This window comes from Aulonocara sp. 'chitande type north' Nkhata Bay, linkage group LG14 (assembly GCF_057382095.1).
Source record: "Aulonocara sp. 'chitande type north' Nkhata Bay isolate Kocher_YH1m ecotype deep benthic linkage group LG14, A_spYH_male_GT1.1, whole genome shotgun sequence".
In the NCBI taxonomy this organism is placed as follows: Eukaryota; Metazoa; Chordata; class Actinopteri; order Cichliformes; family Cichlidae; genus Aulonocara; species Aulonocara sp. 'chitande type north' Nkhata Bay.
In genome coordinates this window covers 36,339,549-36,354,824 of record NC_141357.1, presented here as the reverse complement: position 1 = coordinate 36,354,824, position 15,276 = coordinate 36,339,549, and the positions used below count along the sequence as shown (strand labels likewise).

Here is a 15,276-nt window from a genome sequence, read left to right as displayed (position 1 = left end):
CTGTGACCTAGTCGCAAATGACTTATCAAAGCCTGACTGGTGCTATACAGAGTTTGACAGATAAAACATTTAAACATGGTTCTCATTCAACATTTTGGCACGCAACTCACGAACACGTGGTGACTCATCTGTTGAGGTGGCATCAATGTTGAATATGGTGGTCTGCACAAAACTGTAGAGATGAACCAGTGACTCGTCGTAAGATAAGTTGAACACGTAGTGGGATTTGAAAAGTTCATCAAAAGCACTGAGTGAGCTGGTGGCTTGGCAGGGGATGAGCTGTTTGTCCACTGCGATGTAGAAGGTGTCAATGCTGTTCTGGGTTCGACCAACAGCGAGGATGTATGGTTGTTTACCATCTCTTGCTTGCAAGTGTTCATCAATGCTGCAGCATGACTAAAAACAAATGAGATATTGACATATAGGCCTAGCTTATACTTGCTGAGTATGAACCATTCATTCAGTTTGACATTATGTGCCTTGCTAACTTATTACAAAATACTAAGACACATACTTCATGGAGAGGAAAACTAAAAAGTGCAAAAACTGAAAAAGTGTTTTGTAGGATTTTAAAAAGTGAGACAACATATTTACCTTGTGAAAGTGCACCATTTTGTGTGCTGCATCAGTTGGACTTATTTTGGTTCTCCTCTTTCGTCCAGCTGTGGGTGGCAAAAGTTGAAGGAGTAGCAGCAGAGAGGCCATGTCACTGTCCCAGTCTGTGTATGGTTGAATTTATAAAACAATTTCAAAATGACAGGTAAAAATAAATATTATTAAAATCAAACAAGCATGGTGCGACGCCTACCATTTACATCACTCTCTGTTGGTTTCTCAGCAGCTTTTATCAAACGACACAGGTCAGTTGACTGAGTCAGCTGTTTGGCTTCTTTAATAACCTTTGGCTTGAATGACATGTCCCACTTCTCAAGCAACTTGGTGGCTGTTTCAGCACCAAACAGCAGCAGGGAGTCTTGATTGACCTGTTCATCATACACACAGGACATAAAGACAGTGCTCAACATTGTTTACATTGCAATGTGATTTTGACCAATATGGGATATAGCCTGACTGGGATGACCAATGATCACATCTTTTACTGTTGCCATCCACATCAGCAAAACAAAAAAAAAAGGATTAACAGTTGAAAATATCAAGTGATTTGACTTACTAGTCCTTTGACATCCAAAAAGCGTGGAAATGTTTTGAAGACATCTGCAGTTCTTTGTGGATCATGCACCAGATCCTGGCGATGTTGGAACGTCATTTTCATCTTCTGAAATACACTTGCTTCATCAGGAGAGTGAACAAGAAATGAGATGGCCTCCTTGCAGGCATCTCCATCAAGTTGCTGAGGCAATGTGGTTGCTAATCTTCTGCGCTTAGGCCCTTGTTCTTGATGCACTGGGACTTCCTTCACTGGCCGTTTGGTTGTAGACCTGGACATGGTTTTGAGGCGCCACGCTATATATCCAGTGCCTTTCACTCCGTCGTAGAAATGCTCCTGTCACATTTAAACATAGATGAAAAATAAACATCAAATGCGATCTTACAGACTTTGCAGATTCAGCAAAAAGAAACCCAAGGACTATTATCATGTAACAGGTGCAATACATGTTAAACAACATCCACAATTTCAATACAGTTTTATGACAATAGTTATTACGAAAGAGGAATTAAGATTTTTCTTTTAAATCATTTAGCTGATGTAATTATTCCATGATGAAAACTAAATAATGTGCTGTTTTACAATCACTGCATGACTTACATAGCCGTTTGGAGAAAATGGATCCTTCAATGAGGGAAAGAGTGTAATTATTCCAAGGGCATATTTCTCCTTTTGCTTACGGGAGGGAATTCTGCTATAGAGGAAATACAATTGACAATGTTAAATCAGAAGTATGTGTCTTTACTGCAGTATACATTACAAGAATATTCCATATGGCCCATCTTTACTTTTTTATTAGGTACTATTACTCTTACCCATGTCTCTCAGTCATATCACTTGCCAATATGTTAACAAGCTGCCGCCGGGTGCGGTGGCTCAGTGAATTTTCGGCATTGTATTCTTCAAGAATTTCCTCTCCACCAGGTTTCCTAGTCAAGGCATTTTTAACCATCTGCTCATATAAAAGGGAAAATAATAACAATAAAAACTTGTTTGTCAGTAAAGGTGAAAGTTTAGAGGAATGTCAACAAACCTGTGAAAGACATATCTAGCAAGAAGCACTAACTTCTACTAACATTTTTTCATACAGGGCAAGTTGGGAACCACCATGTTTTGAATTTCAATTTGTATAACAATCTACAGTATAAATGGTGTCAACTCAAAAATACAAAAGACATTTTCTGTTCTCAATTACCTCTTTTGCAGCCTCTGACACAGAAACATTTGGTGCAGAACTGTCTTTGCTGGATCTACTGCGGCCTGCAGGAATGCCCTTTTCCCTGAGGTCACTGTCACTTGATGAAAGTGATATAGTGTCCGTGAGGGAAGATAATGTATCCGAGGAGGATGGTGTGGAATGAGCTAAAGGACAAAAATCTTTGGGAGAGATGATTTGGTTAACTTTCTTTAGGCTACTCCACAATGCCATTAATAACACAATTTCAATGTTCATGTTCAGACAACATTCTATACAAATATGACCCAGCCCTGTCCACTGTCATGTATATTGCATGAAGACAGGTCAATGTCATCTGCATCAAGAGCAAAAGAACTTGGCTCTACATTGAGTGGGCTATACTCTGAAAATTTAAGTTATGATAACATTTACCTTCATCTGAAATCTTTTCACGTATTGTCAGGCATAGGTCTGGTTGGGCCTCCAGTAACTCCAGAAAAATGTCTTCTTCGACAGCTGTGTCAGTTTCATCGAAAATATCAAGGTCAGCAGCATCCGGAAGTCCAAACTTGGTTTTGGCTTTACAAAAAGATAAGCATAATGTCACCTAAAACGCCTGAAAAACTTTTTTAAAAACTAATTTTGACTTTTTTATTTAGCTAATATTTATTAACAGCTGTTTTACCTGTCTTTAAAATGGTTAAATTAGACAAGTCTGCAGCAACAATATAGGCCTAGGCCTACTGCTCTGTACTGTTTTTAATGTCACACATTAAAATAAAATGTGTTAACATTTAATTTGTTTTTTAAATAGATGAGATGCAAACATGATGAACTGATACATGTGCAACAAATTTTGTTCTGCCAGGTTATCTTACCTTCACTGATGAATTCTAGATAAGTGAATCCTGCGTGCAATTTAATGTACTTCTTTACATTGAGGTATTTCACTTTCAGCAACATGTCTTACAACAGCACCTGGTGGAGAGAAGGGGGCACAGAATATTTTTTACCATATATTTAAACCATAGCTTAAGTGGCAACAAATCCGGACAACTTTAAGAAAATATTAGGCTATACATTGTGTGATGATCTGTGAAGGGGTGACAGACCACTTCAACCTCAGGAACATAATTTGGCTTCCCCCTGCGCACTAAAATAGCTGAACTTGGGTACACAGAAATAGCATCCAATGAATTATCCACCCATCCACATGTTTATAAGACGACAACGGCGATCTTCTCGTCTGCACGCAGGCTAGATACTTAGTTCTGCTATGTTGCGAGTAAATCGCTGTAGCCTACTTGGGGAAAAGCATCTCTGTTTAAACCATGTCAGGATGATAATCCACATAAAATTTCCTGTTGAACGCACACCTGCCTTCATCACGCTTTCACTTATGACAACAAATATCCCTTATACTGTAAATTAATGAGTGCAAGTCTTACATTTATATCGGGAGTTTCTGACACATGCACAGCCGTCTGGCTAGTTGCTACGTTGTGGTGGTTGTTTTGTGACACGACATGCTAGGATTATCAGTGGAGGCGACGTCAACGACCCTCAGTCGTTATACCGCTTTGTCTTAAACACTGGATGGTAGCCTATTTCACTAAAACTGTAGAAAAGGGGAAAATGTTCCCTTAGATTAGGCCTACTACAACATGTATGATATATCCTAACCGTTAGCAAGCAATCCATGCACAAACGCAGCGCGCCTTGCTTGGTCACTAACATCTAACAGAATTCCATAACCCCCTGCCACTTCAAAGATTTGTAGGCTAGGCTACTGCTAAACTCGCTGGTAGCACGTGTAATTAGCCTATCTTGACGCTTTCCAAAACTTGACTTGAACGTCTCCATGTGATTGTTTAGTTCACTTTTAAATAGGATATTTCTGAGGTGAATGTTCGCTTCCCTTAAAAGCAGTGGGCTAAACGCATTTGTCTTAGCTGCCAGCTAGGCTACCACAAATTCAAATTTTAACATTACATTTAACATATCCAGAGGATAGCTAACTCCTCCCTCGTTTCATTTAATAAGCATTGAACACTGGAAAGCATTTCTCTTATGACATTAGAACTAACTAGAATTGAGAATTATATTAAGCACGCATTTATTTTCGCTGCAATATTAACTTGTTATAGAGGATAGTTTAGCTACCTAAGCTAACGAATCCCATCTCTTACCGCAGATGAATACACTCCACATTAGGAAAATATTGCATGCTTCTGATAAATAATGTTATAGGCTAGTTAGTTACAATATTTAATAATGATAAAATAACATAGGTCTTGTTGTATAGTTCTTACCTCCTCGATCTTGACAGCAAACTTCTGGCGGACTCCTCATGCCCATGAGCGCGAAAAACCCGGATGTGGAAATCAACTCCAAATGAGTGTTATAGTATTGACTCTTTGAAATAACTCCGGCTACAGAGCTTTTTCAGCACCGTTAGTGTTACTGTAACTCTCAAACCAACACTTTTCAACTCGAAATTTTTAACACCAGTAATTTTAACTCACATCAACACTTCGGATTTTGCTGTGTAGCTCATCGGAAAAGAAGGAAAATGCTTTTCGTACACTTACACATGCTACTGCCCGCGAGCATCCATAAAACATCATTAAATTTTTTTTATATACCATCAGAAATATCATTATCATAAACTCTTTTGAAATACCATGACATGGTTTTGAGGCTCACCCCTATAACTCAGGTGATTTTTTAATGTAATATTTATTTTATGTAAAGTTAAAAATTTTACAATGTTATATTAGGGAAATTTAAGGAAAAGAATTCAAGGGGCTAAAAATGGAGAAAAAAAAAAAAAAAAAAAAAAAAAAGAGTAAAGCCCTCAGATGGAAATTTAGGAGAAAAACTGGCAATTTTACAAGACAACATTTTTTTTCCCTCTCATATATTCGTCATGTTTTCTCAACTCTGTAAATTTCCTTGTAAATTTGCAAGTTGGCTTGTAAATGTCAGGTTTTTTTGTGTAATTTTCCATTTTCATAAATGTGTTTTTCTTGTTAATCTGCCAGATTTCATATAAATGTTTCCATTTCTTTTGTATACTTTTGCCAGTTTTGTTTTTAACTAGTACATAGCAAATTCAAACAAAAACATACTAAACATACTAAAATAAGCACCAAAAAACCAAAATGTCAACAGTAAAGCTGCACAAATACAGTATATCAATCTTTAAAGCCTCTGTGTGTGCCACACAGAAAAAGAAGACACTGTAGCTCAGCAGATGAGTGAGCAGGAGAGACTGTACAGCTAAGACAAAGCAGCCCTCTGTATCCAGCACAATCAGCTGTTCACTCATTGTCCAAACACCATCACAGCACAGCTCAACAGCAACAGCTACAACCATCAGGCTTCTGCTGTCAAAGCTTAACAGTCAAAAATTTGTGGTTAAAATTGCAGAAATTATTCTAGAGCAAATATTTTGAATAACATTAATGTCATCATTAAGCTTTCTTTTTTGGATGTTAGTACCTGCATGCTTGCCAGAGTGTGGTTAAACACACACTCTGGGTTGAGTGCCTGCAGATTATCATCTTCTACATCAAAATACTGCAGGATAGAGCAGGGCGATATGACCAAAAATATTTATCACGATATACATTTGAAAATTTGCGATAACAATATAACTGATGATATAATTGACACTAGACAAAACACTTTACAACTCCACAACTTTATTAGTGCAAAAAAACCCCAAAACATCAATGTATTTCCACTTAACAAGCAGCTGTTTTTTATGTGCATTAAAGTTATATAAACATTTAACAGTGAAAATGCAAATTCCTCGCTGACAGTTTAACCAAAAGGCATTTCCAGCGGAAACTGGCCGACATATCCTCAGCATAACCATGTATAATATCCACAAAACTTAAAGAGAGGTTATACACACACAATACGGTAACATTATGTTGAAGCACAGTACGTATCACTCCGCGAGGCTCCTGCCTACGATAGCCGTAATGCTCCGACAATTCATTGAGCGGTGCGGCTTCGTAGCTTTGCAAAGTCGTACTGAAACATTTGACAGATTTGTACCACATAAAATCGTTTTGAGGTCAGTAAACACAACCAGAATTCATACATAAGGCACACGGGATTATAAGGGGCTCTGTCGATTTTCAGAAAAATCAAAGGATTGATTTTAAGTGTGCCGTATTTTCCAAAAAAAACACGGTAATAACGACGGCCCGCTAGCATGCGCTACCAAAAATAGTGCTTTGTTGTGTATCTGACGGACCACACCATTGAAGCTGCAGCATTTTTACAAACCAGTTCTGGTTCATCCGTTTCATTCAACGATCCGCTTTCTCCCTTCTCATTCTCCATCGCCGCCATGCTTTTGCCGCCATGTGCGTATGAAAACAAAGGCACTGCGCATGCGTGTTTTACCCATATTCTATCACGATATTTAATTTTCTTATCGTTGCCCAACATTATAGCGGTATTACTGTGAACGGTATGATATGGCCCAGCCCTACTACAGCACCCTCCATCTTCCACCTCACATTTACATCTTCCTGTTATAGAAAGATCCAATCCACTCACCGATCTGTACAGGAAGCCCAGTTTGTTTAATGCGTGTATGAAAGCGCATGTAGAGCACTCATTGGTGCATCTGTCAAAGACAGAAATTCAACAATTCCTGATGAATGTTTGGATGGGCAACGGTAAATGTGTGTTGAACTTTGATAAAACACAAATATAAGATGGAAAAAAAGTAGATTTATTTTAAAAAGGTTAAGAGCTGTGCTGGTCCACAGCTCCAGCAGTGTTAGTGTCATATTAAAAAACACGGACCATCGTATCTGTTACACATTTTGCTGAGAGAATGATCACCACGTCCACTGAACACCTTCAGTGAGAAAAAGATATCACAATGTTTTAATTGTTTTTACTGCTATGCTGTGGGAATATTCATCAGCTGTAATAAAACCCATCTGATTAAAGTGTACTGAAAATTACAGTAATAACACTGCAGCAAGCACCACATTACCTCATAAAACACAATGCACAGGGGGAACTTCTAATTCCAACTGTATAACTGGAAAACTGCTTAAAATTTCAGTATTAAAGCTTGGTATGCTGCTTAAAAGAAAAATCTGCGATAAAACAGCACAAACCCGTACAGAAATATGAAGCTGAAAGGTCAGAGTGGGATGAGCATTGATGGAGGCCAATTTTACTCCCCAGACACTCCGAGTATGAGATGGCTTCAGGCAGGATCCTCACATCAACCTGCAGACGCCTGAGAGAGAAACAGAGGCTAATACTTCTCTCTTCAGTAGTGTTAAGAGGACGCGACCCTTTGCTTCTTATATTTTCACAAAGCAATAAGAGATGATAGAACAAATCTTTATATAATACACAAACAACCACAGAGTGCACACACCTGAGGCCTGACCACGGAGTACGATAAGGTGCTTATTGAAGCAAGTACAGGTTTAACCCTGGCTTTTCAGGTTTAAGATCCTAGTTAAACACGGCAACTTATGCTGCAGACCTAACCCACTCTGCCACAGATAACGCTCTGGGTAAGAGACCAGAAGGTACGAAACCGCCTCCTACAGACCGATCAATCCGCTGGAAAATAGCACCAATATTCCCAGAAGAAGCTGGATGCGGGTCTGAAGTCTTTCAACATCAGTTTTTCAATATCATCTAAAGTCTTCAATGAGAAAAGCATCAACAAGAAACTGATTATTAGAAACCACTTTATTTAACATTTATATGCCCGCTCTCAGACCATTAACACCACTGGTGCAGCAGCTGAAACAATAAAGCTGCCCTACACGCATCTAAACATCATTTTAATGTAATCTCTCAGTTTTGTTTGTGTGTTAATGACAGAGCCGTAACGCTGATGAGTATCAATTTACACAATCAGCAGTTCTGCTGCATTTCCTTACCGGCTTCAAATTGGCTAGACTTTATTAATATGGTAAGTCCTTTCCAGTCATACTGGCCAAAGCCCTGAAAGCACACACATTCATGCAGCTCTGATAATAAACATTTCCTCTCTCACACTGTTGCTTATTCTGCAGCAGCTGTGTTGCTTTCATCTGTATTGTGAGTTTAACCTCTTCATATGTGTCTAATATTCCAGTTTACCTTTATGAATCAGCCGCATCGCTTCCTGTGTACTCACTGATGTTTGTAATTGGTCAGATGCTGCCAACGCCGCCGCTTTGATGTGAACACGCTCGCAGCTAGATTGATAAACCCTGAGTTGATACCTACCTTCGTGTGACTGTTTAGCCTGACTGCTGATGTCAGAGTGAGATATCTGAAACACATCCTGGGTATGCTGAAGGTGCTTTGTAGTGCAGGCTGCTGGTACAGGACGAAACAAATCTTCAATAATCCTGTGACATTTCAAAATGTCCTCATGACACATCTGCAGTCACAGTTAAAAGATTTGCAGTCATAAGTGAAAATCTTTAACCAGAGAGTGTTCTAATAGCAAATCATCGATGCATAAATCATGTCCTAAAAAAAAGATTTTTACAACTTATTTTGACCAGTCAGCTTCTTTTCTACCTGTTAGGCTTTAATTTCAACTTTAAATATTAGTCCTCAAAGAAAAAATGGAACCTGCCACTGCACTGAGTTGTATTGAACTATGGGATAGCAATGAGAGAGCCTGACAGCCATCAATCACGACATGTGCCACTAAATCAACCATCAAACTGAAGAAAAGCAGCTGAAGATCAACACTGACGGTAACCACTAACATGTGACAGCACTGTTCAGACTCGCCTGCAGTCTCTGCTGGACATGTGTGAATAAATTGACTAAAACACACTAAAGAAATGCATTTTTGTGACTGTAACTCGTGAAATACAAAGTGTGCTGCATAATCTGTACAACTTAAAGTCAAATGAAGGTCTACTCTTGCCCACATTGTTCCCAGTTTTACTCTAATTAATAAAACTAGAACTTACCCAACAAGAAACACCCAGTCCATGGTGGGAAATTAAAACCCATTAAAACATAGCTTAGATGTACACAGTCATAGATACCTTAAATTATAAATATTATGACTGGTCTTCTTCGCTCTTTCAATGTAAGGATTATGCAGACAGAAGAACCACGCAGCCTATTTAGTGCGGTGCTCAATCACCGCGACATCGTTCAGCTGGCCAGAACATAAAGTCGCTGTTACACGGACGCGGCTCGTGACATAAAAACCGTTATTCACTGTGTGTGACCAGTACTGACATGACATGACAGAACGCAGTAAAATCCCAATGACGGTGTAAAAAAAACAAACCCAAATAAATTAAGGTTTTCCTACCTGAAGGACGTCAGTTTTCCCGCCGCTGTCCGTTTTCTCCGTCTCGTTTTGAGCCTTTAGTTTTTAAAATGGGTTCTGAGGCACCAGCCGAATGCTGCAGTGGTCTCGTGCAGCAGCGCAGCCTCACACACATGCACGCAGTCGGCTCCGCGTGTGCCGCTGATGATGATGATGCCGCGCGAGCTCCGGACAGGGAAACAACAGAAGTGCGGGCACTGGGCGTCCGCGAGGGGCTCCGTTCAACCTGTTGCTTACGTCACGACAGCGCTCTCCATGGATACGTTCACATTGTTCCAGTAAACGCCACACAGGTGCTGAGCTTTTTGCTCACTTTGGAGCTAATCGCCTGAGTGAAAATCAATCGCAACCATTTAAATACCTGATAAATGCATTTTTAAGGCTCGTTCAAGTATAAATATCGGCCTGTTTGGACATAGAGCTTTTGTCTTTATACAGCCGCTTTATTGTATTATATCAGGGTTTTACTTAATTGTTTATTCTAATTTATTTAGATGTTCACTTATTGGGCTGCTTTATTTACCTGTTTATTAAATTCAATTGAGCACGTGAGTTTTGTGTAATATTTACATTGTTGAGCTTTTATTTTGTGATATTGCATTTCATTTAACTACTCTGCAATAAAATATGATCTTATGGGTTGATGTTACTGTTTTGGTTGCTGTAAGATGGATTTCCCAACTTTTTCCTCAGAATTCTGGGATTAAAGACAAAACTCTGAAAAAAAGATGTCCCCACTTTTTTTTCTTTTTCCATTGGCCCTAATCTTCTGACGTAACAATCGTCATTCCAATCTAATAAGAAAAAAAGGACCTTAAAAAGTTTGCTGATTTTGCCCCAAACTGTGATTTTAAATGCTTCTTAAAACCCAGTGGAAGTTACAGTTCTCCACTACATTTAAATTCAGGATTCCCTGAGTACCATGCTCCTCTGCTAAAAAGTCTGGTAGTATATTCTAAAATAAGTGGACAAAATGTTCTTGTCTCTATTACTGTTAAGTCAGAGGCTGCATTAGTGTCAAAAGGTTGAAAATGAACTCAAATACTACAAAATGAATATACATTCCGTATGAAAACATCTTTAGACTAACACTGTGATGGATATGTTTCTTAAACCGATGTACATGTAGGTCCATAAATATTTGGACAGAGACAACTCTTTCTTTCTTATTATGGTTCTGTACATTACTACAATAAATTTTAAATGAAACAAATCAGATGCATTTGAAGTGCAGACTTTCAGTTTTAATTCAGTTGGTTTAACAAAAAGATTGCATAAAAATGTGATGAACTAAAAAAATTTAACACTATTCCTTCATTTCAGGGGCTCAAAGTAATTGGACAAATTACATAACTGAAAATAAAATGTTCATTTCTAATACTTGGTTGAAAACCCTTTGCTGGCAATGACAGCCTGAAGTCTTGAACTCATGAACATCACCACATGCTGGGTTTCCTCCTTTTTGATGCTCTGCAGGCCTTTACTGCAGCGGCTTTCAGTTGCTGTTTGTTTGTGGGCCTTTCTGTTTGAAGTTGGGTTAAGATCAGGGACTGATTTGACCATTCAAGTATATCTCACTTCTTTGCTTTAATAAACTCTTTGGCTGTATGGTTTGGGTCATTGTCCATCTGTATTATGAAACTCCGCCCAATCAATTTGACTGGATTTAGCCAGATTTGAGCAGACAGTAAGTCTCTGAGTTCATCCGGCTGTTTCTGTCCTGTGTCACATCATCAATAAATACTAGTGTCCCAGTGCCACTGGCAGCCATGCACGCCCAAACCATCACACTGCCTGTTGTATGCTTTGCATCATAAGCTGTTCCACACCTTCTCCATGCACTTTTCTTGCCATCATTCTAGTAGAGGTTGATCTTGGTTTCATCTGTCCAAAATATGTTTTTCCAGAACTGTGCTGGCTTTTTTTTAGATGTTTTTTAGCCTTTCTATTCTTGAGGCTTATCAGTGGTTTGCACCTTGCAGTGAAATCTCTGTATTTACTTTCATGCAGTCTCTTTCTTCACCTCCTGAAGAGTGCTGTTCACTTGGTTGACTGTTGTGAAAGGGATTCTCATCACCATGAAAATGATTCTGCGTCCTGGAGCACTTCCGTTGTGTTTTGGAGTTTGCGCGTGCTTCGGAGCTTGTACGTGCTTTGGAATTTGTACGTCGTGCTTTGCAGTTTGTATGCGCTTCAGAGTTTGTAAGTGTTTTTGAGTTTGTAAGTGTTTTTGAGTTTTGTACGTGTTTTGCAGTTGGTACGTACTTTGTCTCTAGAGGCCACCATAAATTCGAATGTGGATACCCTCAAAAGAAAGCTGAGAGTCTACACATTATGTCCATGTCCAATATATAACTATAATTGGAATTTGTTTACGTAAACATAAACGTAAAAGAACAAAACTTTTGTCAGTGTCCAAATACATATGGGCCTAACTGTAAGCTCATGCTGATTTGCACGTCTGTTGCTTGTAGAAATATTTCCTCACACTGCAGTGCATCACAATTTGAAGGAATGAAGTAGGTCAAACGCTGAAGCTACTATGTAAAAGTATAAAAATGTCTATTTGCTGTTTTTTTGTGCCTGCCTCAACCACTTCAGTTCTCTTGTGTAATGGTAAACACCTTAGACACAGTTTAATGACAGTTGTGTGTAGCAACAAGACTTGAATGTCTGTGGTGATTTTGTGTGTCTCTGTTTTACATTAGAGGAGATGCTGTGGTGGTAAAGAAGACGTTTGGCAGAAGACATTGCCAAACACGAGGAAATGTCAGACTACAGTTGTTATTACATAACCACAGCCTGGCCTGATCCGAATTCCAGTTTCCAAAGTTTAATTTGAGGGAGGAAAACATTCAAACAGAGCACAGATTTTCCAGTTGAGAGCTAGTTTAAAAGTCCGTTAAAGAAGAAACCTGAGTATTGAGTCTTTTCATCCTTAATGATCTTTAGAAGCCTGCACATAAAACAGAATATCTTTGGGAAAAGGGAAGTTGGACCCCTTGAGACAATTTTCAGTTTAATGCAGGATATTGTTTGAAACATATTTTGGGTTTTTTTAATAACACAGACTGCCAGGTCTGAACAGTGAAGTTGGTGCAGAATATCTTAAAACTGCATTGTTTGTGAAGGTTCTCAGTCATCCAGGTCATTGTAGTCTAAGGAGCTTGGAAAGAAAAGCGTCTGGAAATCTTTAAGTTTCTTGAAGATGTTTCACCTCTCATCCGTGAAGCTTCTTCAGTTCTAAGGTCAATTGGTGGAGAGTCCCAGATTTTTCAGTCCTATTAGAGTGTCCACAGGAGGGTCATGGACTATGGCGTTATTTTTGTGCCACTATTCTGAGCGCATGTAAAAAAAAAAAAAAAAAAAAAAAAAAAAAAAGTTTTGAGCGAAGAAAAGCTAAATTTGAGTGAACAAAATTAATTGCTGCATGCAAAAACTGTATTTCAGTGTTTGCTATTATCCACACACACACACACACACACACACACACACACACACACGCACAATAGCAGCCCCTCTCGCTCAGTTTTTGCATTTGCGTTCGCTCGCAATGTGTTGCTTGCGCTCTCAACATTTCTTCCCGTGCACGTTCAACTCTTTCTCTACACCGTTATATTTGTGCCACAAAACCAGCCAATCACAGACTTGGATGCAAAAAAATCTGATTGGCTGTTTTGGTCTCCAGTCAGCTCGAAATGACGAAATGCAATATCCCAGAATCCATTTTGTCCTAAACTCAAACAAGGTAGTGGCGGAGGAACACAGAGTGGCGGAGTTTGAAATATTACTCTTTCTGGGTCACAAAATAAACTTTTACCCTACGATACGATTTCATGCGAGAATGGTGCTGTGTAAACTTCAAATACCTGCTCGATTTATTATATATTTGCAAAAGTGCTCTAATGTTTTCGGAGATGCCTGTTACCCACCAGCTGACCGCATAGCTGGACTGGCCATCAGGCATACCGGGCATTTGCCCGGGGGGCTGATGGTGATTTTTCATTTTTATGTTTGTTTGTTTGTTTTTGTAACGGTATAAACAATGAAAGGTGGTGGATTAGCCAATTGGTCATGATCAACTCTAGGCTGGACCAATTATAATACATCCGTATTGAGGGGAAAGGGAACCTTCCATACTTCAGCTAGAATGAAAAAAAGACACAAAGCTGGAGTTATTCTGTGTTTTTGCTGCACAACTGGCTGTTCTTCACACTGACTTCTGGCTGATTCTGCCTGAAACTAATACTGACCATAATTTACAAAACTGACATACAGTGGAACCCTGACGTACGAAATTAATTCGTTCCTGAGGGTCTTTCGTAAGTCGAAAATTTTCAGAAGTCGAAGCACCCATCGCGCCTTTTGAGTGAACGACAGGCTAATTGCTAACTGCAACAACAATACGTCGTTCAAGTGGAACAGCGAAGCGCAAGTACGAAAGCCAAGGGGGTTGTCATATGATTCGGAAGGCATTGTGGGCATTGTAGGCCTTCTGGGCTCAGCCAGTATCTGATTGGCTGAGCCCAGAAGGCCTACAATATACCGGGCATTTTGCCGTAATACGGGCAGAAATATTGCCATTAAGTGCCTTCGTAACTTGAATTTTTCGTTGAATGGGGTATTCATAAGTCGGGGTTCCACTGTATTTTAAAATGACTAGCCCTTCAAATCATAATGTGTTTACTGAGGTAACAAAACAAGTGATTCAATGGCTATCTTCCCACAGACCTATATAACTGGAATGCTTTTTGGCAGTCAGAGAAGTTGTGCCATGGTGGTCATTAAAATAATGCAGGTTTAAGAGATGCTTGAGACCCAGAAGCTAAGTCCATTTTTTATATCAAATAGGCACTGTAGAGTTTGTGGGCCACGTCCGGCCTTTTGGTTGTCCCTGGCGTAAACGTAAGGAAGTATACATCATTTCAGCCACCAAACAGTCTTTGATAAACTTCCCATCACACAATGTTTTGTGCACTTTTGTGGGGAATCGCTTGATGTGTAAAGCCCGGTAAAAGGTCCTTGCTGCTTTTGCAGATTTGCTAGCAAACATTCACATGTTTGTTTCAGATGTCAATCATCACAAACCTTTATTTTGAAAGCGATTGCCAGTTTTAAAAATTTCTTTATTTACTTGTGTGGAAGCTAAATAAACATCACTGTAAATATGTTGGAAAAGACAGTTATAAGGGATAGGGGTTTACTAGCCCCAAAAGATATCAGCTCTCGTTTAAAAAAGAAAGCTTGATGCAGAATGTAGAATTGTGAACACAGCCTAATCTGTGGAGAGCAGATTGGATAGAATCACCTTGCAGGACTAAACACACAGGGGAATACAAGAACTTGACTGATGCAGACTGGAAACAGACACCTGAACCTTTGCTAGCAAAGCTGCGAAAGCAACAAGAACTTTTTTTTTTTTACCAAGTTTTACACATTCAGGGATCGAGGAGTGATGACAGCTTTGTGATGTCCCACAAAATCTCGAAAAAACAAAAACTGTGGGCCAGTCTTTGATGAAGAGTATATCAAAGAGTGTTTGGTGAACTCTGCATCACAAATATGCCCCGAGAGTCAAGCATCAAG

At 39.2% G+C, this 15,276-nt stretch overlaps 2 protein-coding genes across 3 annotated transcripts in view; both read right to left on the bottom strand.

Annotated features, from left to right (window-relative positions):
* The window catches only part of LOC147315147 (glycerophosphodiester phosphodiesterase 2-like), a 46,015-nt gene extending 36,082 nt beyond the window's left edge, over window positions 1-9,933 (bottom strand). Inside the window, exon 1 of one of the 2 annotated variants that reach the window (XM_086262402.1) lies at window positions 9,673-9,933. The gene's annotated coding sequence lies outside the window, so the exon portion shown is untranslated. The remainder of the gene's footprint in view (window positions 1-9,672) is intronic. The other variant, XM_086262401.1, reaches the window with a different exon arrangement.
* LOC147315148 (uncharacterized) lies at window positions 70-2,653 on the bottom strand. Its single transcript, XM_086260332.1, has 7 exons — window positions 2,364-2,653; window positions 1,984-2,120; window positions 1,769-1,862; window positions 1,172-1,504; window positions 809-983; window positions 595-719; window positions 70-396 (listed from the first exon to the last, which is right to left on the bottom strand). The coding sequence occupies exons 1-7, from the start codon at window positions 2,619-2,621 to the stop codon at window positions 70-72; spliced, it is 1,449 nt and encodes a 482-aa protein (XP_086116458.1). The 5' UTR covers window positions 2,622-2,653.
* Window positions 9,934-15,276: the final 5,343 nt, after the last annotated feature.

What these genes read in the sequence shown, in the direction of transcription:
- LOC147315148 (XM_086260332.1), bottom strand. Translation starts at nt 2,621, where the DNA reads ATGAACATTGAAATTGTGTTATTAATGGCATTGTGGAGTAGCCTAAAG. An exon ending in GATATGACTGAGAGACATGG is followed by an intron (nt 1,863 to 1,983) that starts GTAAGAGTAATA and finishes TTTCCTCTATAG; the next exon opens with CAGAATTCCCTCCCGTAAGC. An exon ending in AACAGAGAGTGATGTAAATG is followed by an intron (nt 720 to 808) that starts GTAGGCGTCGCA and finishes AACCATACACAG; the next exon opens with ACTGGGACAGTGACATGGCC.